The sequence below is a fragment of the Carassius gibelio genome, chromosome A13, assembly GCF_023724105.1.
Source record: "Carassius gibelio isolate Cgi1373 ecotype wild population from Czech Republic chromosome A13, carGib1.2-hapl.c, whole genome shotgun sequence".
In the NCBI taxonomy this organism is placed as follows: Eukaryota; Metazoa; Chordata; class Actinopteri; order Cypriniformes; family Cyprinidae; genus Carassius; species Carassius gibelio.
Window position 1 is genome coordinate 10857323 of NC_068383.1, and position 19324 is coordinate 10876646.

Consider the following 19324-nt stretch of genomic DNA (forward strand, 5'->3'; position numbering starts at 1 on the left):
TTTTAATGATGTGTTTGTACATGACAATCAGCGCAGACAGGCTGCAGACAGCACACATACTGATAAGACGCTCAGGAGAAAACAGACACATAACTTCATAATCATACTTCGTGTAGTGATTCGGAGATGCTCGTTGTTCTAAATAAAGTTGTTAATGAACCCTCTTTTATGGCCATACGCTTTGAAAATCCCGCTGTACTCACCGAGATTAGAAAAGCTGTCATCAGTGAAATGTTGTGAACACAACAAAAGGGATTTGTTGTACTGCTCTGGTATTGTGGTAAAAATGAATTTTAGCCATTGGTTCTTCTGATTTTCATTCTTTGGCAGTGAAAATAAAACAAACTTGCCTTTACAATTAAAAACACACTGTCTCCTCGACATGATGCTATCACACCAACCAGAGCGTCTGTGTGTGTGTGTGTGGGTGGGGTGGGGGGGGGGGTGCAGGTCAGAGTTCCGTTTCTCCCAAGACGGTAGGCGGAGATTATTATGCAAAGTGCTCCTAGTGACATACATAGAGATGGGCAAAAGATTTGAAATCTATAACGCTCGTTTCAGCGATTCAGAGTCGACTCCTTACTTTAGAAGCCAATAACTTTATAAATCGTGTACTTTTTGGTTTAATTACCTTGCACATTGTTTACACAGATGGACAGCTACATCATACACTGTAATACAGGTAATTTTTGATTTCCCATCTGTGTGGCTCTTTAACAAAGCTAAACAGCATTGCCCTTTGTGTAATAAGTTACAGAAACTGTTAATCGCACCAACTTAAATAATAAAATACACTTACCGGTTGTGGTCCATAAACAATGCCTTCTCCAGACAAAGAGGGAACTGGTCCATCTTTCAAGAATAATCTTTGTGCGAATCTGGCATTAAACTGATTGAGATTGAGGAAGCTGTCCTCAGCAAAATGTGCTGCACATAGTTTTACATGTGGATTATGATTTTTGGGAACCGAGTTAAACATAAATTGTAACCATTAGTCTCCAAGTACAGCATCCCTGGGAAGCCCAAACAAAGATGATTGGACTCCGAGATGAAAATAACAGCGTTTCAACGACATGGCGACAAAAGAACTCTTCAAACGCAACTCTTCCTCCTCCATGCGAACGCAACAAGACCACGCCCCCTTTTTTGTGTATTCCTGTGGGCGGAGGATAGTCAAAAAACTGTTTTAGTGACATCATTACTGCAGGAACTAGAGGGCTGTAGTCCAAACGGGTCATTTTTTTGTAGTCGAATTCTGTTAAATAAAATATCTCGCTGTGCATTGAACTTTGAGCTTTAGAATTTTACAGATATTATTTATACTCTAACAACAACATTACACACCAACTAAAGTTTAAAACATGGGATCACGAAGAACAGGACCTTTAATATAAATTTTATATGTTGTTAACTAATGCAAAAACTTTTATGCAGTTAAAGTGTGGCTTAAATGTTCAAATGTTTTTTTGCAGGGCACCTTACATTTGTTTGTGTGAGTACTGTGTATGTAGGAAAATATTCTGTTCAGTAATTCAGTAACTGGAAGGTTTCATGATAAGCCAAACATTATGTACAACTTTTATGTACTGTGTTGGTGAAGGCTTGAAAAAAAAAAAAGTGTTTTGATTTTTGTAATCTCCTGTTGATTCTCTGTCCCAAGAGTTGACATGCATTTCCTTGCAAAACCAAACTTCAGCGGCCTGGGCCAAAGAATGTTTTTTTTTTTTGTTTTTTTTTTCAGTTACCACCAAGAATTCTCTTAAACTGCATATTCACCCTTCCAAGAATTCCTCCATTTTGCAGACAGACAAATAACAGGGAAAAAAAAGTAAAATGTGGTGAATTATAATTAAAGTTGTGACCTCTGCAGATCTACCGTTCCTTCTCAGATAGATGGCAAGACCCTGTAGCACCCCCATAAAATTCTTTGGAGAATTTTTTGAAAGATGTCATCAGATTTAAATGAAATGAAATGAAATTAAAGTAAATTTTAATTTTTAAAGGCCAACTGAAATACAACACATGTCCATTACCTGTCAGATTTCTTTTATTAACTTAATCCATTTATTTATCTTTTTATTGATTGATATATTGCACTGAAGCAGGCACTGTACTGTATAAAAATCATTGGTTATTTTTGTAGCAGTGAGCAGAGATCCAGATTTGTGTACGCTTACTTACTTTAAAAAGTTAATTTAAAGTCTGTTTCGAAAGTGATTTATAAATGTACTGCTCTTTTTTTTTTTTTACTCTCCCTAATCAGACCCCTCATAACATTTTCTCTCCTTTGAGTCTTATCTATTTTAAAACTATCTCTCACTTTTTTCCTCTAGCACGCTTTTGTTAATATAGTCTTAATTTAATTAAAAACAGAGGGCTGATCTGAAAAGGGACTTTTAGAGTTTCTCATGTTATACCAGTGTGGAACCCATCTGCTTCTGATTTCCTTCCCCCTTCAGTCCTGTAGGGTTTGATTGGAGGAACATCTCCAGCTGTGAATGATGACTGCCGTGCTGTGGTATTTGTCCTGTTGTGGTGAGGTTGGCTCTGCTGCTGGACAGTCAGATTCACCCCCTCTTTCAATCTCCATAGGGAACACAGCTGGAGGGATGGTGAAAGGAGATGCTCGATCTGATATCCCTTCTCCATAAGTGTTTACAGTCACTGGATACTTCAATCTCTTCAATGTCCAAAGCAAGAAAGCTCAGGAATTTTCTGCTTAGTCCTCAAAATGTGACCTGCTGTCATTTAAGGCTGCTAGGATTAACAATGTGAGGGTCTTTGGAACACGATTCACCTTATTACTGAGTGCTGACAGAATTTTGGGTATACATGTTTATGGCCTAGTTGCTGTTTTTGTCTATTTTTACTCCAAAAAATTGTTTTCGAACTCCCTCGAACAGCTGGATATTGTGGTCCCTTTCTTCAAAAACCCTCTTAAAGTGAATGCATATTGCTTCTGAAGTAAACATTGACTTGCGGCAGGATGGAAGAGACATATCAAACATCAGCTATTCACTCAGTGTTGCGCTTATTGATTCCCTTTCCTGTCTTTAAGATGTGTTTTTATTGGACAAACATCCAGATTTATTTACACAAACCTGGATTGTCCATTAAGCTCAGGTTGGGTTGAAATGGTCACATTACTTCTAGAGCAATGCACTGGGTAAACACAAATCTGCAACACACAGGCTTTGATCAGGATGTGCTTCGACTGTGGTGTTACTGTAAACGCCATTCGTTTGTCATTTCCCTGGTGGTGACTGTAAGTAGAGCGTACTCTCCTTTGCTTTATTTCCTCTGAGATTGGTGCATTTTGGAAAATTACAAGTGTTTTGTTTTGAGCAATTGTTTATTTTGTGGGAGAAGTATTCTCAGAGCTAAAACAATAGGGAAAATAAATTTTGGGTTCTTGTGTTTGTGGATTTCTGATCTGGTGGTTAGTGCAAGACTAATATGTTTCAAATGAATAACAAATATTTTATTTTCTCTCATTTATTTAAAGTTTAATTTTTTTTTTAATTATTATATTTAACAATACATTACGTTTGGATGTTTTATTCCTTTTCCATTCCTGCTCTTGAAAGCTTATCTTTTCTATGAGCTACAGAATGTCTAAATGTCAAATTTACCAGGTTTCCTTTACACAGTGTAGCTCTATTGGTCTAAAATCTATTAAAAACGCAACCAAAATAGGCCAGACTGCTGTAAACAGAATATCATGTGTGTCCTCTGGCACTTGCCCAGAGACCTCTGCTGTGCTGGATATATAGAGTCTTTTCTCATCAACTCTTTCTCGTAGAGATGCCTTAACTTGCGAGGGTCTGTCCAGTCTTGTCCAGTTGCGAACCGAGGATATCCGCCCATGCGTGCTTGGTTGTATAGTGTTTGTTTATCATGCAAAGTGACCCAGGCTCATATTCCACCCCCCCCCCCCCCCCACACACACACACACACGCACACATGAGCGCGCACGCACACACACACACACAAACAAACAAACACTGTCTCTCTACTTGTTAAAAGATTGGAAATGTTTTTTTTATGTTGCTGAAAGGGATCTCTTATGCTCACCAAGGCTGCACTTCTTTACTTCAACATACTTTAAAATATGAATATTGTGAAATATTATTACAATTTAAAAGAACTGTTTTCTGTTGAATATATTTTAGAAAGTAATTTATTCCTGTGATGGCAAAGCTGATTTTTAAGCAAACATTACTTTTTAGTTTTCAGTGTCACATGATCCTAATGCTTATTTGGTGCTTAATGACAATAAATGAAAAAATTAAGTGAAATTGTAATAATATTTCCCAATATCACTCTTCCATGATATGAAGCATCAACTCTATCCATTCTTGAATTAATACTATTCTCAAAAACAGGTCATTTAGCGTACACCCGAGTTATAGACCATGAGGCAACCCTTCACACCTAAATCGAACTCCATGTTAATTAATGGGTCACCGTACTTGGCTCAATGTCAAGTCACTTTAAAAATGTTTGAAGGAAACCAGTGGTTCTGACACCAGATTGTTTTGCCCATTCTCCAATTTAGGACCTCACCCACACCAGACCACCAACATTACAATAGCGTAGGGACTGGCACCATCATAGGAATAGCCTTGCGTCAGACCTTCTGTGAAGTTGAAAGTATCACCAAAGCAACAGCCACAACCATCATGGTTTCCAGCTGTTGTTGACAGTTCTGTTGACAGTGCTTGACTCATGGTGTTTAAGGTTGGGGAGGAAAGCCTTTTGCATGCAGTGTGTCAGTTGGCCAGTTGGCTCTGGGTGGATGGGAGCAGATGCTAATAAATGATATCACTTCTGTTTTGCTCATATGGGACCTGGAACTCTATTTCCAAATCCTCTCACCAGTAAAGCAGCTTTAGGCCTCCCTATCCCCTTAACAGTGTGGAAGAAACACTCAGTAGCCAGTGATTTTTCTATGCAAGATTACACATGGTTGAATGCATGGATTCACATCCTAAATCCTGTTTAGTGTCACAGCAATTTGGTAAAAATCATAGGCACTCGTGTGCTCATAATGCACGACTACTAGGCACTTTTTGGTCCTCTTTAAGTAGAGTTGAGTCAAAAAGGATGCAGAAAGCATGTAATAATGTACACTCTATGACCAGAAAGCATACTGAAACCACACCGCAATTATTCGTTGAGGTTTGAATTCACTTGCATAATTAAAATCATTAGAATTCCACATATACAGAGTTCTCAAATTTGTGTAGTGGTTTGGAGTCTGATCTCTCCAGCAGACATAGCAACTTTAGTTTAGAAAGATGAAAAATAAATAAAAAGTAAATAAAAATAACAGCATCACATTTCAAGTCAGCAGCTCGCTGTAAGTTTCAACATTTTGTTTAGATGTTTTTTCTGTTTTTGCAGTGCAGTGTAGAATCAGTTGTGACAGGGTTTGACAGACTCGAGTTAAGCAATTTAAGTGTGTTTGGTTTGGACAAACCTAGACCAAATTTATGTTTGTGATGTTCAAATGAAAAACATGGTCTTTTCTTTTGCTGTTGTAAAGGCCTAGATATTGGTTTCAGCACTGACTAACTTTGTTGAAACTTCTCCAATAATAAAGTTATTGGGAGATTGTAGCAATTAGTAATTTCTCTTGCTCACTATGTTTGCTAAAGGAATTTTTTTTTTTTAATAACAGCCATTTATCAGTTGGCCATAACATGAGATTAATTGTCAGTGGATCGGTATCATCTAGAATTTAAGAAAAAAAATTAAAAGCTGCTTATTTCCATAAAACAAAACTGCATGATGCTCACCAGCTGTTAAATTTATTTATTTTTTAAAGAAAAGTATCGTCTTGTTTTCCAATAACATCAAATATTGTGTGCAATACTTTACTTATTTGCATGAAATTTGGTGAGTCACAAATGTATACAAATTTTCCACGAAGCACAGAAGCTTCAAATTGTTTTGGAGCTGCGCTAATTCGAAACAGTTTCAGCTGATCGGATGAATGTAGATTGTCTGAGCTGAACTCTCATTAATCAGACGCTGTCTCTGACATGTCTTCTCAGGCAAGACCCAAAGGTGAAGGACTGACTCCATACCAAGGCAAGAAGAGATGCTTCGGTGAATACAAGTGCCCTAAGTGCAAGAGGAAGTGGATGAGTGGAAACTCCTGGGCTAACATGGGACAGGAATGCATCAAATGCCATATCAATGTTTATCCTCATAAACAGGTACAGTATCCGTCTTTTAACAGCTCATATAATGTGACACTGTATTGCTAAAATACTACATGCAAGATTTTCTAATCTGTCAGTAAACTGCGTAAGCACATATGGTGTAACCTTCCAAGAAGTTCTTATGGATGGGGCCCAGCAGGTACACTTGAAACTTGAGACACAAACTCAAGGCATCCGTCTAACCCAAATACCTCTTCAACTTAAGAAGAGGTCATTTTTCAGGAAGTCACTGAACACTGAACTCATCTACACTGTAAAAAGTGGCAACCTATAAATGTTATCTAAAAACAAATCTGTATTTGGATTGATTTGTTTATTTTTAGGTTATTATTTTGCAGTGTAGACAATAAGGCAAGAATTAAAGCATTGATGTCATTATTCTTAAATGATGTCTGTAAACTTGCTGGTGTAGGCACTACATGGTTCTAGGCAGGTAACTATGCAAATGGATATGTTTTCGCACCTCTAGGAAGGGAAGCATTCATTGCAATTCTCTTCCTCAAAAGCACAATGCATTAGCAGCCATCATACTGAACGGACCAGATGTTGAAAAAGCCAACTCTTCCACAGGACAGAGTATTATGGTTAATACCCTTCTGACAAGCAAATTCTTTAGCTTTCAGTCTCACCTACTTAACATGTTTCCTGCAGTAAGCGTGTGAGATGTGCAGCGCACTGCAATATACATCAAAAAGCCTTTAAGGGTTTGCAGCTGGCCTTCTTTCCCTGTAACCCAAGCAAACATATGACATTTTCTGTTTTTATTGTTCTCTCACAATGGAAATCATTCTTCCAAGTCATGCAGTATGGAAGTCGCTCAATACCTTAGATTAAGGTATTTTATACCTCCAGCCGCTCCCAATGGACGATCAAGTGAAAGTATCTCAGTTGTGCCAATGCCACACTGCTGCATAAAATATCAAGGCCTGAACCAGAATGTGCTCGAGAAACAGGCGTCCGAAGGTCCCTGCTTTTATCATTCTCATATTTAACGACATGCACAGGGAACACTGCTGACATCTTTACAGTATGAGAGCAGACATGGAACAGAGATATTATATAAAGTCCTCCCGAGCTTCTTTTTTTTTTTTTTTTCAAGATTTTGCAAGGAATTCATTCTTCTTATTAAGAGCATCAGTCTACAGTTGAAAATGTATTAATTCACAGAGGTATTAGACATTTCCTCTTATTATCATTCACAAAAGCATTTGGCTTTCAAGCAAACACTCCCTCGAGTTACAGCGCTTTCTCCTATCAGTGGTCCATCGTAACCTGGTTTTCCGTAATTCACGGAGCGCAACTGAGACGTACAGGAAAAAAATAACAAGATTGTAAAACGATCTTCCAAAAGCAATGGGTGGGAAAACAAATAATCGCCAAAGTATTATTGTGATCAACAGCCAAAAAGATTTGGCCCGTGCACATTCTCAGTGTCTTTTGTGTCACGTCCAAGACAAAGTTTTGCTATAGAGTCTTCCCTCCCTGGTTGCTGTCTTGAGTGATGAAATCCTGTAGGCATGTAAACTTGCTCAGAACCCTCTTGTATATTAATCTATGCAAAATTATTCAAGAAAAAAACAAGTTTTAGTAACAAAACATGTACTTCTGGCAGTGACTGCAAACACAACAAGGACGAATTGGCTCTTGACAGCCATTCTAAACAGATCTCTGACACACCCCAGCAGTTGGTCCATTGTGGTTTGAGACTTGGACCTATGACATCCTGATACTTCTTCTCCAAAACCATATCTCCAGAGTCTAGCCAAGCGCTAAAAGAGATCTTCAGTTGTAACCTGACATGCGCTCAAAGTGTGATTCACGTGTTCTGCTCCTCTCAGCGTCCTCTAGAGAAACCCGACGGCCTGGATGTTTCCGATCAGAGCAAGGAACACCCGCAGCATCTGTGCGAGAAGTGCAAAGTCCTGGGCTACTACTGCCGCCGTGTGCAATAAGGAGGATCCCGAGGCCGTCTCCACCCTTTTCCATCGCTTAACCTACCGAATGCTCCAAGAAAAAGTGAAAAGTGCCAAAATATTCATGTAAATATCTCTAACACTAGTAATGGCTTTGTCTATCAGCAGCATGTGATGCATTTATTGTGTATAATGGACAAATGAATATGGTTGGGACAGTATTTCTATCCGTACGGGACGCAGTGGATTACCTCACCATTGCGTCTCCTGATTGTGTGTTTACAGACTTTCCCTTCATTCTCCCTGCCAAGTGAACTATAAGGATGTGCCAAGCACTAAAGGTGTCATGTTAGTTTGCTCAAACAAGGGCCCAGTGTGCCTTTGCAGAGTTTTTGGGTCAATAGCACATCATATTAACTGTGAATTAACAGAGGGACAATGGACTTTCCGTCCCTAGCTTTTGTGTGACATATTTATTTATGTTTGTATATCGTTTCACAGTGCAATTGAATTAACTAAACTGGGATAATTTCGTCTGTGTTTGTATCTGGACAGGTATTGTCTAACCCCACCTCTTGCCATTAGAAACTACTGTAGAATAGAACTTTCTAATGCTTCGGATTAGTGCGTCAGGTAGTTTATATCTTTCACGTGCACGCTTTGAATTGCCAAATGTGAGATATTTTTGTCAAGTTGGCTAAGTGCAGCCCTGGAGGCACCCATAACATTTGAACTGAGTAGTTGGAAACTATGCAAAACCATTGCAGCTAATGCAGAGTCATCAGTTCCTTTACATTGCTGCGCAGTCAAATGAAGTGTGTGGATGATCGTCACCGTCCTTTGAAATGTGATTACGTATGTTGTCAATTGTTGCCAGAGAACTGCTTCAAACGTCTTACAAACCTATGTAAAGATGAGGTGTTTTTTTTTACAGGGGTTAAAATGTGAGCTTTTCAGTACATATGCTAGCATTTAAAAACATAACGCCTGTTCTTCACTGAGATATTTGCCTCAGGATAAAGAGTGTGTTTTAATGACACATCTCCGATGACATACTGTGCATGTGTCTTATACAAACACTGCTCCAGAAAATGTCATTAATTTCACTATTATGCAACACATTCATTTTTAACTTCAAAATGAGTCATTCACATCCTTCACTCTTAAAAATAAAAGTTCCAAAGGAGCTTTTTTTTCCACAGCAATGACTTAAAAGAAGATTTTGGGTTCGCAGAAGAACAGTTTGTGAAGAACATTTTAATTACATCAAGTGTTCAGTTTGGCCCTTGCACTAAAATATGTTTCATAAAAAAAAAAACTGCCACTGTTAACACAATCATTCTGATCATATTTCAGAATTACTGTAAATCCTTAATTTTAAACATCTTTATTGCCTAACCCATATCGACAGATTTATGCGTTATCTACAAACGCACCTGATTAATTACACCGTTTAAACTGTGATTTTTGGGAAGCATTTTCTATTTGAGTGGACAAATATATGGTTGTAAAAGGAAAATAAGGACAGAGTATGTAATGCTGAAGAGTTTTTATGAGATGTAATGAGAAAACACTTTGGGTACATTTGACTGATCAGGAGACAATTATTATTGAGAGCATTATGATGGGAGGGTGTTAATATTTGGATGGATATAAACGTGTACAGGATCTCATATGTGCTGTTACCTCTTGTTATGGCTCACACATAGTACTAATTGATCATATTTGAGTGTGACCCAGGATCACTGAACAATAATTGTAGTTTTACGTGTTCCAGTGGGAAGTCATAGACAGATACTGTGAGAAATGGCATCATCGCGTTGTTAACCCTAGATGTACATAAGAAGTTAAATGCATTTACATGGCAGATACAATGTATATAATCGTTTAATTATCTTTGGAGTCAACAAATTGTCTGTTGAATATTAGTTTCATTTATTGGGATAAACTCAGATGAAGATATGAATTGGAAACGTCTAGTAGAACATTTATTTTTTTTGCCAAGAAATGCTATGTATGATGTTGAGGAATAAAAGAGCCGATTAGATGTCTGAAAATGTTAACCAGCTAATTTTACTTTAGTTACAAAAATGGGTTGGAGTTTCTGATGGGAAATTCAAGGACTATAAACTGCCAGGGATTCAATCGTTAGATAACTGTTAAATAAAAAGCAAGGCTGTTTCTGTGAGTCACTTCTTTGTTCTTCGGACGTCGTCATTTTTTTTCTGAGACCCTTTATTTCTTAGTAACTGTGTTTTTCTGGAGTTGCTAATGGCTTTGCTGTGCGTACATTCTTACATGCCAAGATTTTCTTCAGGCTTCATTTAGGTTGGAATGAATTACTTTGCTTTTGATAAACATCATAATGAATGGCGTAATGAAAAAAACAAACAGTAAAATAAATGATTACTGTGGATTCATCATAATCCTTGCTTATCACCCATAGCTGGTAGTCTACACAGTGATTTTCATGCATCTTTGGGATCAATTCAAGTTCTGTACACTTTAACAGATGCACCACTAGATCGAGGTCTTGTTATTACAATTTGCTTTATTATAGCAAAATACTTGCATTGCACTACGTACATGACTAAACGATAACAGCCCTGAGTTTTGTAAATGTTGAAGGCAGATTTACATAACTGAGCTTGCCTTGATTTCTTCTATATTGAATGAAAGACAGAGCTTGTGGTATTGACAGTGTACATGCATTTAACATTATACAAAGTGCTTTATCCGCATGTGTTTTTGTCTTGAAATACATATACTTGACTTTTATAGCTCACTTTCAATATAAACTTGTTATTTTCTATTAAAGTTATGTGTATTTTGGAAACAATATAGATTATTTAGATTTTGGAGCAGTTTGATATCCAGATATGATTTTGTTGTTTTCCCTTACAAAGATACTAGTATGTGTTTTGTGTATATATTCGATTACCATTATTATCAAGTTAGCAATTTCAAAATGTTATGATGCAATATTAAAACTTTGTATGTGAAAAAGGGCAAAATGCTGAGATGCAAAAGAGCTGTTCGTTTTATCCTTTCCTTTGATGTTTTACGATAATCTTTGGTTATATTCTACAGAAATATTTATGGAAGGATTCTGGTCTTTTTTTTTTTTTTAACAATTCAGTTTTGTTTTGTTTTTGTTTTTTTTGTATAAAAGATGCAGCCGAAGCTACTCTATGAAGAAAATATTGATGACTACATAGAATATTATTCAAAAGTTGGTACATAATGATTATGCCCTTACAAGCCATTTATTTGTTTAGTTTAGTTTTTTTATTCTGGATGTTATTGGTATATAGTAACCTTACCTGTTAGGAGCATTCATGTGCTTCAATGTTGTTTAATCTTTGTGTGTCTGCTGTACAGCATCTATGTTTTGATTTGCATGTATAGGAAACCTTCTAACGTCACAGCGGTTTTTATCACAACAGAGACTGACTCATACTGTAAGTCATAGGGCTTTTTTACTGAGGTGTTTTATTGATGCAAAACAGTGGCAAAAAGACATGACTAACTCCAGTCATTGACCATAACAATGAATTGCACGTACAGACCTTTTACTTGTTCAAAATGTGTTCGTGAATCAAGCCCATACTGTATGAAAATGTGAGCTCTAGTTAGCCGTCTCCAGTTACTGCCAAGTCCAGGAATGATGGTGAAATATTTTTCTTCATATGTAAAAATGGAAAATAATCGGACTATTTTTCAAATGTCTTTGGGATTGAAGTTTGCATGTGCATGTTTTTTTGTTTTTTTTTATGATTCAGATTCATCATTTGTGCAATGTATTCTTATTTAATATTAATACGTTTAATTCTTGCCAAGAGATATTTTGTAGAATACACCTCTCTAATTTCTAGTCATAAATAAATGCCTCTATTTACTCCTAGTATTTTCCATTAATAGATTTCCTGAATGTACTGATTTAACCCTCATGTTTGTAATGTCTGTAAAATATTTGTCATCATATTGGAGTGGACCGAGCAACAGAAAGAGTTTATGAGGGAATCTGCTAGACTGTGAGACGAGATGAAATCTGTTGCTCTGTGTCCATGAAACGGCATTCCGATATGTGCCTTATTTGTTAGTTAGGAAAACTGAAGACTGTGCTTTTAGGAGTTTGTTCAATTAAAACATTGACTAAGTGAATCATGACTGTTTCTTTTTGTTTTTTGCAATAGCACTGAATGATATATATATCTGTACAATCTGTGCCAAGTATACGTACAGCTTGTTTGTGGATTTCAACATGTTCTTTGGCCCGTGTCTAGGTGTGGGGAAATTGTGTCCATTTTAAATCAGTCATGCTGAAGGCAGTACGGACTGATTAATTATTTAGAAATGGTCCTTGGGAATGATGCTTGTGTAATTGAAAACCATAGTCTAAAGCCTTGGGGAACAGTTGTCATTCTGACATCCCATTCATTTACAGTCGAATAGCCCAAAGAGCGTTTCTTTTAGTTCAGCGTTCACCTCGTCTTTGCAACAGCACATGTTTGAAGACACAGATGTGTATTTTTTAACTCGACATAATTACTTGTAATGATTGTAAACACATGAGAACTGTACGTGAACATTAGGACTTGGCAATGACTCTGGCTTTCCTCTTGAAGCCAGCTTTAAGTAATTGGTCTACACATTCCAGATCTCTTAAACTTCACTAGAGGGTGGAGGCCCAAATGATATCAAGTTTGCTGCAACAATGCAGACTTAACCAGAATGGGAATGAGAAAAGTCTCTATAGCAACATTGCAATCGGAGAAGTCAAACAAACCAGTTGTGAGTTCAGACACCATATGGTTTCATTTAGGAAAGAGCACTGTTTTCCACAAAGGTTCATAATTTACTTTCATAAGGCATTACTGTGATAAGCTACACCTACACACCGTCTAAAACTGACTGCTCATTTTCATTTCAGAGTATGTGTGTAAGTCAGCTGGCTGCAGTTATAATGGAATACATTTGACAAACACGTATTCCCAACTGTCTACACAACTATTGTATAAACATGTTCAGAAGATTCTTGCTGAAAGTTTAACGTTTGGAGGTGGAGAATCTTCATAGCCAAACAGGATGTCATATCCTGCTTTAGGTGGACAGGAAATCTGGTCACTGGATAGACTAAAAAAGAATGGGATCATTCTCAGGAAGATTTAAAAAGCATGCCAAGCAACTAGATATACTGCTGCAGTTGTAGCCGGCCCTCATCTGGAAAACAGCCTTGAGTCATAAAAAAGAAAAAAAAGGGGCACAGGATGCAAATATCCTAGAAGAAATTCCATATGTCAAAACCAGTTTCATGTGTAATTTATTTATTTAAAAAAAAAAACCTCCTGGGGTTTCTTTGGCATGGTTCTTAGAAAGTAAACAATCTCTGTTTAGCTTTTATTCTAATAAAAAAAAAAAAAAAAAAAAAAAAAAAAGTATTTTTAACAGTATAAATTTCCTTATGGCCCAGGACATTTGACCTATAAGCAAGATTTGTTGTGTAGGGGTAAGTAATCACCATAAATACTGAATCATTTGCTTACCTAGTAAGCATAAAACACCTTAATGAATCCACAGACAGACACATTAAAATGGCAATAGGTACTTAGGTAACATAAATGTAAAAAAACAAAAAAAAAAACTATATAATTTACTTTACATGAATAAGCATTTTTGTTGTGAGAACGTTTGATCACATTGAAATGAATACACATTCTTTGTTACTTGAGTTCTCCACAGTCTGTGATGATGATCTTCTTTACAGTTCCTCCACCATGTAGGCCACAGGACTCCATTAAAGAGACCGTCTGCATTCCCTCTTTGACCTGCCCAAAAACAACGTGTTTGCCATCAAGCCTGAAAGAGAATGACAGGAACATCAATTCCGTAAAAAAATTCTAACACTTGGGATGGGAAATAATTAAACCAATAACCTTTCCACCATCGTACCATTCTGTTTTTGCAGTGCAGATGAAAAACTGGGACCCATTTGTGTTTGGTCCAGAGTTTGCCATAGACAGAACACCTTTAGGAGAAAGAGACAGAGAGAAAATCAGATCACCTCCTGAGTTGTTATAGGCAAATTTGGCACTTTTAATAATTTAACGATATAGTGATTCAGGGAAAATCTAACAATCAACAGTTCCACAATAACAAAACAAAAAGCAAAAAACAAAAGTTTGAAAAGAAGCAGGGGGTACTGGATGGAAGACAACATCTGGGTTGGGTAAGTTACGGCTCTCTACTACAATTACATACAGTCATATATTACACAACCCAACACTATTTGCCCATATTAATCTATAAAGAGGGTTTGCTGGTCTAGGATCCCCCTGGCACCAAAAATGCACTAGGATAGGCTGGCTCTGACTTGCTTAAAAAGTAGGTCATTTGTTTGAAGATTACAAAAGCACTTTCTGCTAACGAGGGAGCCTTACTACCACCTTGTGGCTGTAAACAGATGCAGTTTTTGCAAAAAAAATAATAATAATTCAGCTTCATTCATTGCAACGTCTTAAGACACTGGAGTATATTTTTTGCAATAGCCAAAAAAATAAAATAAAAACATTGTGGGTCAAAATTAGTTATTTTTCTTTTATTCCAAAAATCATTAGGATATTAAGTAAAGATCATGTTCCATGAATATATTTTACTACATTTCCTACTGTAAATATATCAAATCTTAATTTTTGATTAGTAGAAGCATTGCTAGGAATTAATTTGGACAAATTCAAAGGCAATTTTCCTCAGTATTTAGATTTATTGCACCCTCAGATTACAGATATTTAAATAGTTGTATCTCAGCCAAATATTGTCCGATCCTAATGAACCATACATCAGTGGAAAGCTTATTTATTCAGCTTTCAGATGATGTATAATTCAAAATTCACATATTTATTTGATCCTGTACCCACTAAATTACTGAAAAAGTTTTTACCTGTAGCAGAAGAAACAAACATTATGAACTCATTATCTCTACAGTAGGTGATGTGCGAAACCCTTCAAGAAACCACACCTAGATCCAAATGAACTGGCAAATAACTGACCCATTTCAAATCTTCTGTTTATGCCTAAAACTGTAGAAAAAGAACCGTGCTCCTTCCTGCAAAATAAATAAATAAATAAAGATATCTATAAAGATTTTCAGTCAGGTTTCAGGCCCCATCATATCACAGAAACTGCACTTGTTAAAATTACAAATGACTTTCTTCTTGCGTCACACCAAGGCTGCATCTCAATTTCATTACTATTTGTACTTGATCTCAGTGCTGCATCCGACACTACAGATCAGAGCTGGTGAATGTCGGCCCTGGAGAGCCGCAGCTCTGCAGAGTTTTGCTTCAACCCTAATCGAACACAACTGAACAAGTGAATCAAGGTCTGAATGGTTACTAGGAAGCTACAGGCAAGTGAGTTTTAATTAGTGTTGAAGCTGAACTCTACAGAGGAGGGGCTCTCCAGGACCTGAGTTCACTACCCGTTATATATCATGAAATACTCATAGATCAATTACAAAACTATACAGGTATTCAAGAGAAGGCTTTAAGATGATTTAGATCCTATTTGTCCGACCATTATCACTTTGTTTATTTAAATGGGGAATCATCTCAATTTAAGCAAGTAAAGTAGGGAGTGCCGCAAGGTTCTGTCTCAAGCCCTCTGCTACTTTAAATATAAATGTTGCCTCTTGGTAATATTATTAGAAAATACGGGATTAGTTTCCATTGTTATGCAGATGATACTCAACTATATATTTCAACAAGACCAGATGAAACTTCTAAATTATCTAAGCTAACAGAGTGTGTTAAAATAAAATTTAATAGATTGGATGACCAATAATTTTCTCCTATCAAATTCAGATAAGACAGAGAAATTCCTGAACGGACCAAAAAACAGTACACAGAATCTCTTAGATTAAAATTTACATTTACACAGATGTACTGTTACTTCCTCTACAGTAAAAAAAAAAAAAAAATTGGGTGTTATATTAGGCAGCAACTTGTATTTTAATAATCATATTTCACATGTTACAAAAACAACATTTTTCCATCTTAGAAAAAAATGGCCAAACTATGAAATATGCCAGAGTTTTTACTAGGTCAAGAAAATATGATCATATTACCCCAAGTTCCATATCGGTTACAAAATATTACTACTTACTTATAAGACCCTAAATGGTTTAGCTCCTGAACTTGTCTTCTATCATGCTACAGTCCATCATGCTCCGTAAAGTCACAAAATTCTGGACTTTTGGTAGTAACTAGGACAGCAATGTTCTATTTTCTTCCTGATAATGTTTGGGGTTCAGACACACTTTCTCAGTTTAAATCAGATTAAAGACGCATCTCTTTAGCCAAGCATTCACATCATTTATATCATAATCTTGTATTTGCTTGGTTAGAACAAATACATTTTTTTTTTTTGCTTGGTTTGAACAGCAGCTACGCTAATTTTCTGTATTTCCCTCTGTTTCTGCCATGGGATGGGCATCCCGAGGTAGCTAGGAATTACATACGCTTCAGTATGAATCCAAACATTACAAAGATCTGAGATGACCGAACACCTGAGTAGAGATGATGCCAACCCCTCAGAGGACCTCAGATGATGACAACACTGAACCAACATACAAAATTACCAGATTTTGCTATAAGTTTGATTGCAACATATAATCATTGCTGTTAATAGTGTTCATTGTTTGTTTGAATACATCTCATTAACTAACTGCATGATTTTTACTGTACATTTCTGCCATAAGGACATCACCTTGACACAGTCACCACTGATAAGCTACTACTAAATATAATATAGAAACTAATTTTCTGTGAAGCTGCTTAGCAAATATTTGTATTATGAAAAGTGCTATACAAATGAATGTAAATTGAGTTTTAACAGGCTTGTAATGATGAAATTGAGCTGAATCAGATCCCAGAGGAACTGAGTAGATACCATGTCTAGTCACATGCAGAAAGGTACTATGGATTTCCACAGAAATTGATTGTCCTCCACTGACAAAGTTTCCATTGTTTGTTTTATATAAATAAATAAATAAATATATATATATATATATATATATATATATATATATATATATATATATATATATATCAGCTCTGTTATTGCTAACACTTTTTGCCATGTTTACATCATTTTACAGATTCTTTTAAAAAAATCCTGACTCGTGTAAAATGCTTAATATTTCTGCCTATTATATAAAAAAGAAACAGATGGATGGGAATGATCTTTAGATGTTTTAGGCAAATTTTACAGGAATGCGAAGGTGTTAACTCAGTTTTTTCATGCCAGTTCATGGTAAGTATGGTACAGTAACATGAGTGACATCACCTGGTCCATTGTGTTTCAGCTTGAAATTCTCATCATTGAATTTCTTTCCATAAATAGATTTTCCACCAGTGCCATTATGATGAGTGAAATCTCCACCCTGTCAGCAAAACATAAATCATTAGATGACTTAAGGACCAAAACATATAACTCATAACCAATAAATAAACACTAAAGAGATAATATGACATTTGATGTAATAAATAAATAGACATGGTAATGCTAAAGGGCAGAAGTTAACAGTAGCACTAATAGTTTACCTGACACATGAAATGAGGGATGATCCTGTAGAATGCTGAGCCTTTATATCCAAAGCCATGCTCTCCTGTACAAAGGGCCCGGAAATTTGCTGAAAGACAAGAACCATGAAAACCGAACTGTATAAAACTATGAAATTTACTTAGATTTTTTAAAAATCATGTATTGTACATTGTGTATCTTTAGTGTACATTTTAATATGTTTGTAATGAAAATAGTACAATAAATTTTGTATTGATAAAACTTTACAATAAGGCTCATTAGTTAACTACTTTGTTAACATTAACAAAGATGAATAAATACTGCAATAAATGTACTGTCCATGGTTCGTTCATTTTAGTTAATATATTAACTAACATTAACTAATGGAACCCTATTGTAAAGTGTTACCATTATATTTATATTATACATGATTTTTAAAAATTATTTTTATGAAACCTATAGATTACTTACCCGCTGTTTTGGGTACGACGTCAGCATAAAGCTGCAAATAAAATAAGTGAAATCTTTTGAATAATGAATATTAATAATATAATTGTAATTATTATTATTATACAAATGTATTATTATTGTTGTTGTTGTTGCTTATAAGGTATTACTATTATTATATTACAATCATCGTCAATAATAATAAATATCACTATTTATTAAAACTGCATGAAAAAGAACGGTTTATTTTCCTCGCTTTTTCATCGTGACAGTCTCTGATTAATGCATTTAAATTGCATTACAAAACACTGTGGCATTCAGTTTAAATAACTCATGACTTGCCTCAACAATGATTCTTCCGATGAACTCGCCGTCAGCTGCAATCTCCAGAAAAACAACAGGGTTCTTCAGCGGTCCTGAAACCAGTCTGTTCGCAGCCACTGCCACGGAGCAATATTTCAAGCGATTTTTCATCTGTAACATTCTTGCTGTAGGGTTGAAAACTCATCAACGAAAACATATGAAAATCAGCGATCAAGGTTATAACTAGCGTACGCTATTGTACACACTCACACAGCGCGTGACATGTTCTTCTATGGTCGAGACAAGAGCCATCATAGCACTATAAGTGAGTCAAGTTAAAATCAACAGCGACACCAGTGGTCTGGTGGGTAGAAATAATAATGATAATAATTCAAATTGATGATTGCTTATTCAGTTCAGTTCAATGACCTTTCTAAGCTTCTCGTGGTCATCAATATTCAAATCTAATAAGTAAAATATCCACGTTATTACCATATGATTTATGTATGTTCTCATTGATTTGCATACACTGTATCGATCGTTTAGTCTACGTTACTTAATCTCCCTTTCACTACTTTCCGGTCTTTAAAAAAACTGGCTAAATTTTCTAAACAGCACACTGTTATAACATTACAACTTCTGACATATCTTTTAGAAGGAGATTATTCTGTTCGTGTTCAGGTTTCGTTAACAAGAGGAGAGAAAAAGGTAAAAAAAAAAAAAAAGTATGAAAATGTAAAAAAGTAATGTATTATCAGCCGTGATTGGTTGATAATAAGAGATAAGAACATTATACTGAAACTCCATTTTCCATACCGTCGCATTCCCAGCAGTCAACTAAATAGTAAA

The 19324-nt window shown here is 36.0% G+C and overlaps 2 protein-coding genes across 2 annotated transcripts in view; one reads left to right on the forward strand and one right to left on the reverse strand.

Moving 5' to 3' along the window:
• LOC128026128 (zinc finger CCHC domain-containing protein 24) overlaps nt 1-12307 on the forward strand; it is a 35797-nt gene extending 23490 nt beyond the window's left edge. The window contains exons 3-4 of the mRNA XM_052612879.1: nt 6060-6224; nt 8069-12307. Of these exons, the coding sequence (XP_052468839.1) occupies nt 6060-6224; nt 8069-8182 (279 nt within the window). The 3' untranslated portion in view covers nt 8183-12307. The remainder of the gene's footprint in view (nt 1-6059; nt 6225-8068) is intronic.
• Nucleotides 12308-13450: 1143 nt separating this feature from the next.
• Nucleotides 13451-18789, reverse strand: LOC128026129 (peptidyl-prolyl cis-trans isomerase A). The gene is made up of 6 exons (XM_052612880.1): nt 18515-18789; nt 18197-18227; nt 17746-17834; nt 17489-17585; nt 14096-14171; nt 13451-14002 (listed from the first exon to the last, which is right to left on the reverse strand). The coding sequence occupies exons 1-6, from the start codon at nt 18653-18655 to the stop codon at nt 13867-13869; spliced, it is 570 nt and encodes a 189-aa protein (XP_052468840.1). The 5' UTR covers nt 18656-18789; the 3' UTR covers nt 13451-13866.
• Nucleotides 18790-19324: the final 535 nt, after the last annotated feature.

Bases quoted from the DNA above. Each gene is read 5' to 3' on its own strand.
- LOC128026129 (XM_052612880.1), bottom strand. From the start codon at position 18,655: ATGTTACAGATGAAAAATCGCTTGAAATATTGCTCCGTGGCAGTGGCT. The intron at 18,228-18,514 runs GCAAGTCATGAG...TTTTATTTGCAG, and splicing joins TCGGAAGAATCATTGTTGAG to CTTTATGCTGACGTCGTACC. The intron at 17,835-18,196 runs GTAAGTAATCTA...CTTGTCTTTCAG, and splicing joins CGTCGTACCCAAAACAGCGG to CAAATTTCCGGGCCCTTTGT.